The sequence below is a fragment of the Chrysoperla carnea genome, chromosome 3, assembly GCF_905475395.1.
Source record: "Chrysoperla carnea chromosome 3, inChrCarn1.1, whole genome shotgun sequence".
NCBI classification, from domain to species: domain Eukaryota; kingdom Metazoa; phylum Arthropoda; class Insecta; order Neuroptera; family Chrysopidae; genus Chrysoperla; species Chrysoperla carnea.
Window position 1 is genome coordinate 35338208 of NC_058339.1, and position 13588 is coordinate 35351795.

At 27.7% G+C, this 13588-nt stretch overlaps 1 protein-coding gene across 4 annotated transcripts; it reads left to right on the forward strand.

Annotated features, from left to right (window-relative positions):
- The first annotated feature begins 298 nt into the window (after positions 1-298).
- LOC123295075 (WD repeat domain phosphoinositide-interacting protein 2) lies at positions 299-11170 on the forward strand. 4 transcript variants are annotated; one of them, XR_006535140.1, is made up of 9 exons: positions 299-444; positions 1665-1926; positions 2498-2692; positions 3076-3347; positions 3761-3931; positions 4707-4918; positions 9791-9859; positions 10181-10609; positions 10655-11170. XR_006535140.1 is itself a non-coding variant. In XM_044876288.1 (8 exons), exons 1-8 carry the CDS (start codon positions 368-370, stop codon positions 10291-10293), a joined length of 1371 nt encoding a protein of 456 aa, XP_044732223.1. In that variant the 5' UTR covers positions 299-367; the 3' UTR covers positions 10294-11170. The 4 variants fall into 4 exon arrangements, 3 of the variants coding, with proteins under 3 accessions (XP_044732223.1, XP_044732224.1, XP_044732225.1); XM_044876288.1 differs by having other exon boundaries at positions 10181-11170; XM_044876289.1 differs by having other exon boundaries at positions 9791-9853; positions 10181-11170.
- The last annotated feature ends 2418 nt before the right edge of the window (positions 11171-13588 follow it).

Genomic DNA, 13588 nt, shown 5'->3' on the forward strand with positions numbered 1-13588 from the left:
GAAAATAAAATGACATGCGCATTCTATACTAAAATATGATCAGCTGTTCCAGTAGTTTAGGTCAATATATTTCAATATGGACGATTAATGTTTTTGTTGTGGCGTATATTATTATTATTGTGAACGTAAACCAAGGTCGCCTTTGTGCAAAATTTAAGTGAATAAATAAATTATTAAATATACAGTCATATTAAGTAAGAATTAATAATATTGTGTCAAATATATATCAGTTATATTAATAATTAATCAAAAAAAGTCATTAATTTATTATTTAATTAAATTATTATACAGTGTTTATTGTGTGTTGAATGAAAGTTTATAAATTAACTAAAACAAATTTGATTGTTTTGTATTCTAATTTGAACTAATGAGTATTCCAACTCAAATTACTGATGAAACGAACAGTGGAGGAGTATTTTTTGTTAATTTTAATCAGGATTGTTCGTAAGTATTATACAAAATTTTGAAATATAATTGCGCAGATGTATTAAACAGAGAAAATACTTTGTTTTCAATTATATTTAAATTACATATTTGAAATTTTCCATTAAAATGACTCATTGAAAAATCTTTTTTAATTAAAAAATTTTATAAGTCATTAATATCAGCTGTCAAAATGTCTTAAAATATTTACAAAAATAATTTTTTTTTTTGTAAATATTTACCCCCTATTTACAAAAATTGAATATGTAAACAAATATGGCTGAAATTTTTTGGGAAAGAAATTTTGTAATAACATGAAAAACCTTGAAATTTTTGTTAAATCTATTTGAAAAACATCTGTTTTGAATGTTAAATTAAAAACATACGATCATATTAGATAAGCGATCTGTCATAATTATTATTCATTACGTTATTTATTGTTTATAAATAGCTGTTTCTAATACGTCAGCGATTTGAGTATTTTATTTTTTAAATATTTTTTTATACATACAAGTCAAAATAGGTGTGTTTTCTTACGACAAAAACTTGTTCCATATGAACTCCCCACGTATAGAAATAAAAGCAATGTTAATTTTTTTAAGAGGCATAATTTGATAATGAAATCTGCTAGTATTTGACATTTGATAAACAAAATCTTAATAATAAAAGATTTCGATATTTTGGTTCCTGAGATATGGAATATCAAAATAAACTCATATTGCTGGTATGGAATTTTGAAATATTTCGAAAATAATGAATGCAAGTTTTGATATTTCGATTACTCTTCAATATAACGAAAAGGAATGTTTTAAAAGCGAGGGAAAGATTACTCTTGTACTTGCAAAGAATTACTGAATGTAATGATTCTTTGCAAGTGGTACCTCCGTTCAACGGTCATGGAATCGATCCTCATCAAGATATTCATTTCAAATTTGAATTTTTTGTCATTATAAAAGTCAAATCATGTCATTATAAACAAAGCATCCTGAGATTTTTAAGATTCTACCCATGAAGTATATTGTTACTTAATTTTTATAAGGATCCTGCGAACTTTTATAAAGTAATCCAAAGTTGGCGCGATAGGCTCCCATTGTTTTGACCAAACAAATATTTTCGTTTCGCACGATCTTAAAAAAAGCGTCCTTTATTCTAGGCAATTAAATCCCCAGATCCAAATTCAGATCCGGCTTGATATCTATGATATGGTATTGATACGTGCTTATTTTTTCTTGTTTAATTAGATCGTTATCTGTTGGCCATCGAAATGGATATAAAATATATGCACTCCAATCATTGGAGGGAACATCGAACGGATTGGAATGTATACACGAACATACTGGAGAGGAAATCTGTATTGTGGAACGATTGTTTAGTAGTTCATTAGTGGCGATTGTCTCATTATCAGCGCCTAGAAAATTACGGGTTTGCCATTTTAAACGAGGTACAGAAATATGCACGTATAGTTACAGTAATACAATATTAGCGGTCAAATTAAATCGATCGGTAAGTATTTTTAAATGAATTCTAATTACAGCCAAACCTGGATAAGCGAGAAAATTAAGTGAATATTAAATGCAAGATCTTGTTAAGTAATAAATTAAAAAATGTTTATGACAGGCAAGCGTGGAAATTATCGGACATTTTCAATGTGCTTTTTAACAATACATAAAATGTTAAATATAACTTCTCACACAGGCATCAATTTCAACGCACTTTACGTTTAAATCGCTGTTCGAATAGAGAAGATCTATATAGAATCCAGATTCCACTTCTCTAGCCTGCAGGATCGCACTGTTTTTGTTAACAACCGAGACCGCACTATATTATGTAACATAAAGAGTGTCCCGCGGACTAAAATGTCTTTAATTTTATCAAAATAGCCTGGGGGTTAATTTGTAGAATTTTGGAAAATAATATCACATATGATTTGGATATTTTTAATTTGGACTTGGTAATACGTTTTGATATTAACTTGGTTTGATGATTTATGATTGCTAGTGCTGTCCCGCGTACTACTCGCTTACCACAGGTTTGATTATATTCTAAATGATTAATATTTTATTTTTGTATGCAGCGACTAGTTGTCTGTCTGGAAGAATCCCTGTATATTCATAATATTCGTGATATGAAAGTATTACATACCATCAGAGACACTCCACCTAATCAATTAGGACTGTGTGCCTTGACATCTAGTTCAGATGATTGTCTATTAGCATATCCTGGTTCATCGACAATTGGTGAAGTGCAAATATTTGATACTGTTAATTTGGTACGTATATTTCATTTATTTACGGACATAAAGCCACTTCATTTTTGAAATCTAAATTTTTGGTTCTTCAGTTAAAAAACATAAAACGGTATCTTTGCGAGGGGATGGCGGATATTTGGAATTGTCGAAAAAGTATGGCTTGATGATTTTCGTGAATGAGTTGACGATAATATAAGTAGATAAGACCAGTAAAAAAAAATTCGCTTGCTAATAAAATGACTTTCCTATTTTCCTTTCTTTAATCATGAAATTATTATGTTTCAAGAATCATGTTAATTCGACTAATTAAGTGTCTCGCAATACTGTTCTATCAAATGATTTTAAATTTTATGTTAACATCTCCAAGTCTTCTATTACTAAGAATTATGAATTTTATTTTGTAGCAAGCAAAAACAATGATACCAGCACATGACAGTCCATTAGCAGCACTTGGGTTCAGCCCATCTGGTGCTAATATAGCAACTGCATCAGAGAAAGGAACAGTTATACGAGTATTTTCTGTGACTGATGGTACTAAATTATATGAATTTCGACGTGGTGTTAAACGCTGTGTTAGCATATCAAGTTTAACATTTAGTACAGATTCACAATTTTTATGTTGTAGTAGTAATACAGAAACTGTTCATATATTTAGGCTGGAAGAGCCAAAAGATTTGTAAGTAACTATTTATTACTCTTTTTTATCATTCTTAAAATTAGTTTCCACGATTCGGCTGATCTGAAATTCAAATCACTGAATTGTGAGATATCGTAGACTGATGATAAGTCCTTGCTTTTAACTTGACAAGCTCCGCACATTAGGTCCAAATTTTTAAACTATCAATCACTGAAATTTGAGATGTATATTTATAATATTTCAAAACGAAATATAAAAACTAAGCAATCCTCCTATTTGTTCATTTTAGGTGATTTTCTTTTGCATAATAGTTCAAAAGTTGACATAAAGATTGTAAACAAAATTGTATTAATTATTTGTAACATCAATTTTTTTGAACTTTTTTTTTAGTTTTCAGTAAATCTCATTTCCACTTCAAATAAAAAGTAATAAATATAATTTTATTTTTTTAGACCAAAACAAAATACTGATGAAGGAGGTTGGATGGATTATTTAAGTAAAGCAGTGTCAGCTGGTGCAACGTATTTACCAACACAAGTAACGGATGTATTCACACAAGGTCGTGCATTTGCCGTTGCTTATTTACCAGTGACTGGTGTACGAAATGTTTTAGCAATTACTACGTAAGTGAAAAACTTATTTAATTTTTTATTACAAATATATTGATATTTGTGCCTAAACGAATATAAGTGGATATGCAGTTAGAGTCACGAATTGAAAATTTCCTCTCTAGTGGTTTGATCCTTAAAGACACGGACATCTGTGGCGGTGGCAATAGCAGCACTCATATAAATTTCTAGTTGATGTTCGCTAGTTTTGCTGAACGTTTGCAAGTTAAAGTAAAGGAAAAATATTTCTAACCTATACTCTGACTTCTGATCAAATTGTCATTAAATACAGAATGAAATAAATGTAAAAAATGAAATGAAAAAAAACAGATCCATGAGTAACAGATATTGAAATTATAATACTCCTACGTGTCGCTTTACTAGAGAAGTTCCCGGAAATGAAAATCTTCGTAGAGGAAAAAGTTGTTAGACATGACCCTGAGAAAAGCCTATCAAATTCCAGCCGTTCTAAAATGACTATTAAAAACTTTCCCTAATCTAGACAATTTTATTTCTAGAAAACAAATAATCGGATACGAACATATCATGTTTTAAGAATTTTCTTTTATTAATTTCTTTTGAAAAATCGACTACTAGTGTTTTGTCCATTCTTTTTGAATCACCCCATTTATACGATATTAGCCAGCTGTGCTCAATAATTGTACCCTTTGACTCTTTCGATTGTATAATAAATTGAAAATTGAAAAACCCTTAATTTCACACTTCTATAATAAAACTGCAATGACATTTATGTTTTTTTTTCATAAAAAAATGATTTCTTTTCAAACAGAATACAAAGGGTACTACGTCTACTTGTGGCATCAACAGATGGCAATTTGTATATATACAATTTAGATACAGTGGAAGGTGGTGATTTAGCATTAGTGAAAACACATCGATTAAACGGTACATCACAAACACCAGAGAGCGAAGCTCAACAACAACAAAATCAAAATCAACAACAGCATATAATTACAACACCAACGGGATCAGATACAACAGGTAATGAATAAAACAAAACACGAGCAAACGCTAATTTGTTTGCTTCAAGTATTTGAATTTTTTTTTTTTTTGGTCTATTAGCGTTTCTTTTATTTTTAGTTTTTATAGCTTTGTTTGTGTTAATTAATTTTGTTATTTTTTTTAATCTGAAACATTTTGTAAAGAAAATAAATCAAACAAACCAAGTTATAAATACTAAGAATTATTTTTTAAAATTTGTAAGCAAAAAATCTTGGATTCTATGTTTCGATAAAGCATTTTTTTAATTTAAAAAAAATGTGGTTATAAAGGTCAGTTTTTGCCATATTATTATACATTTAAATTAACTTTTGTTTTTGTTACATAAATGACATTTTTGGGATAATCTTTAGACTTATTGAAAGTATATATTTTGGTTTTGATTGTTTTTTATCAATTTATTCTAAATTACCCAGGTTAAGAAAATTGATATGCTTTTTCTCCCTAAATATGATTATACCTCCAATGAATAAATGTAGGTACGATAGCAATACTCTTTGTAAATTACAATTTTCTGTCGAAATGATGAGTGAACTGTTTTTCATATGATAAGTTTCGAGCTCTAACGCAATAATCTCGACTCTATCTTTTTCTCGATGATTTCCTTGATAATATCTTTTAAATAGTTGATTCGTGATCATGAAAAATCTGCCATATTTACGTAGGCGATCTTTGACACTTTGCTTTCTGCACGTTTTCCTAAACTTAGACTATAGCTGGGAATTTAGAGGAAAAAAACCTCGCATACTTGACGTTTTTCATTAGAGTGCCGTTTGATTATACAAGTAAATTATGGCATTTACAAGTAAATTACAGATTATTATTATCATATTTTATGTCTGGTTACTTCTGCGATCCGCCTGAAAATTTCACTCTATTTAAAAGAAGGAGGTAAAGTTCTCCAATAAAACATGTCAATCATACGTTTTTTAACTCTTAAATCCACCACTTCACCATTCGAATAATAATCGCCTATCTTAAAAAACATTGTGTCTAAGTTGAATTGTTTGGCAAAATGCAGATATCCTCTCTCATATTAAATTAATGAGTTTTTTTTCTTATGTGATGAGCATAAAACCAATTTAAAATATAATTAAATTTTGTACTTTTTAGCCCTGATATACGCTCATATATTTTTATGAACATATATACCAACTTTAGTTTTTCTCGATTAATAATTCTAGACGTTAAATGCTTGAAGAATACCTTAGGAGAAGTAGTTATCAAATTTCCGTGTTATATTGTTTAAAGGTAAGTTTTATTTCAAAAATATTTTATCGAAATCAAAATATATATGAAATATCATAGTGCAATAGAATTTTTTTAATTAATATAACAAAAATGTCATTTATTTATGATTTAATTTGGGTTTGCAAAAAGTGTTATGTGAATTCCGTTCTTTATACAAACAGTTTGTTGGTGTTTTGTGTGTTTTTCATTTTGTTTTTTCTAACAAAAAAATCATACGACCAAAATTTTACCGAAAAATCTCAATGTAATTATACATATTATTTTGATTATTTAAAATTTGAAACAAATGCGTATTAAAATTTTTTTTATTTTGTTTGGAAAGGGAAAATTATTGTAGTTTTATTTTATCTATAATAGTAATTCTTGGCTATTAGTAATATTAGGCTAATAGTAGTTGTATTCGTTGTTTTAGAATTGAAAATCGCAGATCTTTAGAATCTTTTAATGACCTTCAAGGATTACTTTTTATAATTAAATAATTGTCTTTTCTTACGGGACAATCCTAGGACTGCAGAAAGTATTTGTAAATATGAATTAGAATCTGTCGAAATCCAACATACAGGAAACTGCTTTAGTTTAGAACTAAAATCTATTATGATTTCAATTTACGAATTATACGTTTTGTCTAGTTTTGAAGTTTATTGAAACTAATGCATAATATTTTTGGTGCCAAGCGTTAATGAATAAAAACGAAATTTTGTCATACAATTTTGTATGTGGGGTCCAACTTCATTTTCAATTTGAAATAATCAAAATATTTATTTTCTAAATATTATTCCCGAGCTACTGGTAAATTTCATCATTTCATATTTGTTTATGTTTACTTTCTAATTTAGGTATTATATGTGATAATTTTTTTGTACCTAATATTAATTATTCATTAAGAGTTAAATTTATCAGTAACTTGGAAAAATTAATGATAGAAAAATCGGATAAATTTAATCGTCGTAATTATTTTTGAAGTGAAATTTCTAATTTATTTACCATGAAATAATACTTTGTCAAAAAAAAGTACCGCAAACAAAATATAAAATTTAGTTTAAACATCGAAATTTGTCGTCGCCTTCAAAATAAGGTTCAATTGATTCTATATACTTACGCCTAGTGTAGAAAGACAATCTATTTTATGGACTCGACCGACTGAAAACGGCTATTACATAGGTTAAATTTCAGTTTTGGGAACAAAAAGAAATGACGCGGAGCCAAATTTGATATTTACTGTAGTTGTTCCATGGTATTTCTCCCGTCCATCTTTTTGATTATAATTACTGTTATATGTGATAATATTGCATCTCGTCTTTCAAAACCTATGAATTATTGCCGTTTATATATTTATTGGCGCTTTCCAATTAACAGTGAATTTAACCAACAAACTTTGTTTTATAGACGGTTAAATTCAAACGTGTACCACGAATGGCGATTTTAAACTTGATGAATATGATTGTTGATCAATGAAATTTCACGCGTTTTCGCTTTCAAATTAGGTCGTAAAAATTGCTTTGAACGATGATGCATTATTCTCGTTCAAAATTTAGGAATATCAAACGTTTTTTCGTTTTTTTCACGTAAACGCTTCAATATGATGAAGTGTTCTTTTTAGGATCCTTGCGGTTCTCTTAGAATGCTTTATTTAAATTATTATTAGAGCGGTCTTTTAAAATTACAATTTCCCAGTACTTTTTTATAAGAATATATTTTTATAAATTTTCTGAATTTTAACCTAAAAAGATATTAAAATAAAGATAAAATAATTATAAAAATAACCTTCTTTTAAAAGTTGAAAGTTGAATATGGAAATTTGTTATGATTACCCGATTGTTAGGAAATATACTTAATCCATTTATAGAAATCTTAAGCGTCTGGTAACGCAGGATTCTCTGACTAAAGAAATTTCATTTCAAATCGTAGAATATTCTCTTAAAATAAAATTTATTACTTATACTTAATATACTCTCAAATAATTAGTGAGATCAACTCGATATTTCTAGAACTTTTGTAAATAAAACTGTAATGGTCGATAATCACAAAAAAATATACAAAAATGTATTATTGTCATATAAATAATAATCAAGAAACGAAAAATGTGTAAGGAATCGGAATAAAAATGAAAAATTTTACTGTAAAAGTATGTTAAAAATTAAAACTGATTAGTGTCATACAAAATGAATAAAATGATTTTTTTTTAAAATACAACTGTGTTTTTTTTTCTATTATTTATTACAAAAACAACACAATTTTGCAAATCCATAGTCATAGAAGTATATAATTTCTTTTCAAGTAGAAACAAATATATAAATATTGACGCCCAAATATTAAAATATGGCATTAATACTGGAAAACAGATTGAAAAATTAATTTTCTTTCTGTTTGACGAGAATTTGCCAAACATGTTTTTATTTTTATTTTTTTATTTTGCAAATTTCATTCTTCATTTGATGTGTGTTCATGATTTTATTTCAATTTTGTGTTTGACTCATATCAAAAAGAATGATTTTTCTTCCTTGAGACATGTTACGTTTCCATTTATTTATCCTTGAATCCAAATTTTTTCTTAAAAATTTATTGGAATTGTGTTAATGTCTTCATTATATATTTTGTGTAACAAAAATTTAAATTTACAGTTATAATTCACGTCAAAGCTTTATACTTAGTATAAATATTTCATTCTTTCTATATTAGTAACATACGTAATTCTGATGCGTTGTTAAATATTTTATATACCAATTCATTGTATTAAGTATTTTCTCCTTATTCTTCGAACAATTTTGGCATCGAGGAGTTAAAAAATTCAAAAGTTGCTTTTTTCAAGATGAATCTTTTTTTAAATATTATTATTTTAATCGTATTATCTTTGCACAGTAGACGTAGAATTTATCTGGAGTAGTTCTCGCCTAGCTAAACTTCTCTAACGACGTTTGTACACTGAACTGAGCTACGTTAATCTGTCTATATATTCGTGCAAATTGTAAAATTTGGGCCACAAAAAGATTTATTAAGCTAGGGTTTCATCGCTCCGACAAGTTCCAATAAACAAAATATTGTTAAAAATATCTTATGTGTTTAGGTAAAAACAGTTTTTTATTTGGATGAATTCGTGTAAATTTGAAGTGTATTACTGTTAAATAAATTTTATATCCTTTCCACATTTTATAAGTTTATGGTTTGCGGGACAATGCAGTCGGACTTTTTTTGTCATTTATTGGAGAAAACTTATTATTTGTTTTCATTACTTTGCCTCAGTTCGATAAATACAAATTATTAGATTTAATTGAACTGGAAATAATTCATGCCTTTTCACGTTTCAATCTTTTAGGAAGCTGAAACTATTTCAGTGACTTTATTGAACGTACACTTTGTACTTTATGCTTTTTAGCTAGATAGGTTGAATAGTCACTGTTGTGGAGAACTGTGTTCAACATACTTTAGATAGAACAAGGCATTTTTACCATGAAAAATGCGGAAAAAGCTTTTGATTTAATTACAGAAAAAAAAAACAAAATATATAATAATGAAATTGTTCACAATTTCAATAAATTATTTATAAAAACAAAACCCACACAAACCAAATCCATGAGCATTTTGTTTTTGTTATCTTTAATGAAGGCGGAGCCGTATTAAGTAGCTACGCGGGCATCGTCAAAGGCCACCCTGCAGGCACCATGTCAGGTACTGGTCAGTATGCGTTTCTAAATCGTCTTCTTCATTTATATTAATATAATACTTTCATGTTTCATACAATCATAATAATATAGAGTGTACCATAAAATACTATAAAATTATAGTTTTTAATACACCTTTTACATTGCATATTAATTTATCGCCATATTTCGTTTTTAAATCATTCAGTAAGTCATTGAAGTTATTCGTCATCATTTTTTTTCATTATATAATCATCAAACAGGCGGTTTATTTAGAAACATGAAATTTTTTATAAATATGTTAAATACATCATTGAAGGCACATTTGTTAACTTTTCTATTTTCTAAAATACAGATTCTGATAAGTTACATGAAATGGCTGCAGCTGTTGATATACCACCTAAAGATGGATTTCGCTTTGATGATGAAGAAGAGTTTCCACCGGTTTCACAACCTTTTACATTTTAAGTAATATTGTCTCATACATATAGGTGGTAACAAGTTATATCTAACTACCCTAGCAGAATCACTTTGAATAGTTTGAATATATATTGTATAAAAGCCGTTTAAATGGATGTTCTAGTGAATGCCGAGTAAATACAGTGTAAATATGAAATACACCCCAACATTTAGCTACAGTAGCGACATACATACAATGTGTATATACTTCTTATATTTGATTTATACATAGGCAGACAATCATTGTCTTTAGACGTAAATCATTAACCAATTAAATTTATCCTATTATCTATGCTATATTATTGACATACAAACTATATAAGTGGTATATAAAGGTATTGTACAGGGTTATGGAGGGTGGAGAGAAGAGCACAATCTTATTTGGCTGTTTGTATCAAAAAGTGCCACACAAAAAAGGATCATTTAAAGGGGCATGGTCCTCTGGAATACCAATGTCATCTCAATTTGATGCAATATTCGAGTACTTTTTTCAACACAAAGTTTGTGCTCTTTCCCTCTACCCTCTATATACAGGGTGCACCATATTTTATGTCGGTATGCAAACAGTGTTTTACCGCCCTTTCAGTGTTATACCGCCCCAGATACTGAACAAATATTGGAAAAAGCAGTAAAAAGGGCACATTTTGTTTTAGCCAATAGAGGAAGTCACTAAATTGCAAATGACTAAATTGAATAAAGATACTTTATATACATTAAACGATCCTTTTTTCAAAGTTATTTAATATTTAAATACCGACATAAACGATGGCGCAATTAATATTAACTCTAAGTTTTAATTTGGCATAAATATAAGATATATCCTACAAAACTGATTCTGCTGAAGTAGCGAAATGTTCTGCTGAATTTATAAGTTACCATCTAGAAAAGCAAAAGCAAATAAAAGATAAATTTTTGAAAATATTTTTTTAAAATAATTAGTATATGTTTAAGTAGAACAATTTTTTTCAACCAATAGTAATTTATTTAATCAAACAATAGATTTATTTACTAGAAAATTATTCAGATAATCTTTGTTGATAAGGAAAATTTTCCTGATCGTTGGTGTAAACCATATTGTTCAAACATGTTTCTTTTGATAGGCTATTCTTGTTTTGTTTTTAGATTAGGTTAATTCATTTTTGTTTTTTATTTTAGTTTGTATGTATACTAGAAAGTAAACCATAATCTGATTTCGTTAAGAATAGAAACTGTGTTATTTTAAGCTCAAAGTCATTCAATTGAGATTGAAGTGATCTGCTTACACTAATAATATTCACTAAAAGTTAATTAAGAGAGTGTTTGTGCGAGCGAATCAATTGAATCCTATCCTAAGATCACTTTAAACTCAAAAGAACACAGATTATTAAATGTAAACATTAGATCGTAAAGTTTTTCTGTACACATGGTGCATAAATTTTTGTTTAGTCTCATTTTTGAATAAACATCTTGGCACACAGAATATTTATATGAAAAATTCTCCATTAACCTAAGAAAAATATGAATAACTTTTCAAAGTTTCTTTGTTATTCGATTTTAGATTAGATTTACTTTTATTTTGAATCATCCTTTTGTACTTTTTTTTTTTTATTTTGAAGTATATTTTCATTTTGAGCCCTAAAGCCAGTGTTCATAGTTTTCCGCAAGTCAATGACGTACAATCTTTGCTATAACAATATGCCAGAATAAAATATATGAAATTCCTGAAAATATATTAATTTTTGTAAATTTAACTTTCAAAACCGGACGATATTTCGAATTGGAGGCAATTGTTGTGTATCAAAGGATAAGCCTCTAACGGACAAGCAATATCAAATCATTGTCGGGTATTTTTTATATAGTGGTGTATAATTTAAGTTTCCTCATATTATAAGGAATATCTATGAATATTCGCTTTAGATATTTTTTTAAATATAAATGAAAAACAACTTTTTCTCAATTTTATCTGGTACCTAAAACATTATAGTCGCTTATACCGTGATATTATTTTGTTTTTTGACAAGTATTAGTTTTTCCAAATGTTAGTTCATTTTTTAAAGTTTTATACGCTATTTTTTTAAAATATATGACGAATTAGTTCAAATTATGCAAAAATATACTCAATATTTGCATATACATATTTTTTTAGTATCGAATAATTCTAAGATATTTATAAAAAAAATACACATCTTTTTTTTATTTAAAACACAATCTCTCGAATGTTAAACATAAATTAAGAGACTTTATCCAAGAACCGAGTATAATAACGATTGCGATCGTTCCTCGAAATTATATAATAGCGAGATGTTTATTTTTTTCAAAATCACATGAATAAATTGTATGTGATTGCTTCTTGAGACCATTTGCCTGTGGAATAAGTAAACTTTATAATCATGAAGATGGACTCCATGATCATAAAGTTGATTTATTAAACAGGCAAATCGTCTCAAGAAGCAATCAATGTCTGTTACATGTACTATGTACTATTAGTACCATTATATAACATATAGATAGAAGTTCCCATGTATTGAAATTGGCCTGAATTTGAAGTTGAATTTGTGATATATTTGGGATATACACTAGTGTCAGCAAATGACTGACTAGAACATATAACATATGCATTGAATGACTTTATCTAGTTTCCAGCCGCTCACACTGAGGCGTTGTGTTACGCCAAAAATTTTATTTTACGCCATATAGATCCCCTATCTATAAGTTATATATCTATGATTATTACCCAAGACTTGCTTGCATTAAAAAGGATTTCATAAATATAAAATTTTTAATGTTTTATTGCGATCTTTACATTCCTCGATGAAGTGTCTTAAATTTTATCAGAATAGATTGGGTTAATTTGTAGAATTTTGGAAAATAATGTCCCATACGATTTGGATATTTTTAACAACTTGATAATATATTTCGGTATTAACTGTCATCTGCAGTGATTTATGATAAGTAGATTACAATAGGTCAACCAATATTGCTAATAATTAGCAACAATGGGGTGTAAAAGTAAACAAATTAGCTTAGTTAACTAGCCTAGATCGCGATATTTATGATATATGTTTAATTAGAAAAGTGGACTAAGTAATATGTTTTAAATAAAAAAAAAAACGTGTTTAATTAGTAATATCTATGTGTGCTAATTTAATTTCTATTAGAGAAAACTAATTTTTAGTTTTTGATTAGGTTATATGACTAAAACAGTAAAAAAAATGTTAAAATGTACATAGTGTATAATTTTTTAAAATTATTTTATTTGTACAAAAAAAAAAAATTTATATTGTAATTTTATGGTTTTGACCAGATTTATTTTTTTAAGTACTTA

Coding starts and splice junctions, on each gene's coding strand:
- LOC123295075 (XM_044876288.1), top strand. CDS start 368: ATGAGTATTCCAACTCAAATTACTGATGAAACGAACAGTGGAGGAGTA. Junction 3,932..4,706: donor AATGTTTTAGCAATTACTAC/GTAAGTGAAAAA, acceptor CTTTTCAAACAG/AATACAAAGGGTACTACGTC. Junction 4,919..9,790: donor AACGGGATCAGATACAACAG/GTAATGAATAAA, acceptor TCTTTAATGAAG/GCGGAGCCGTATTAAGTAGC.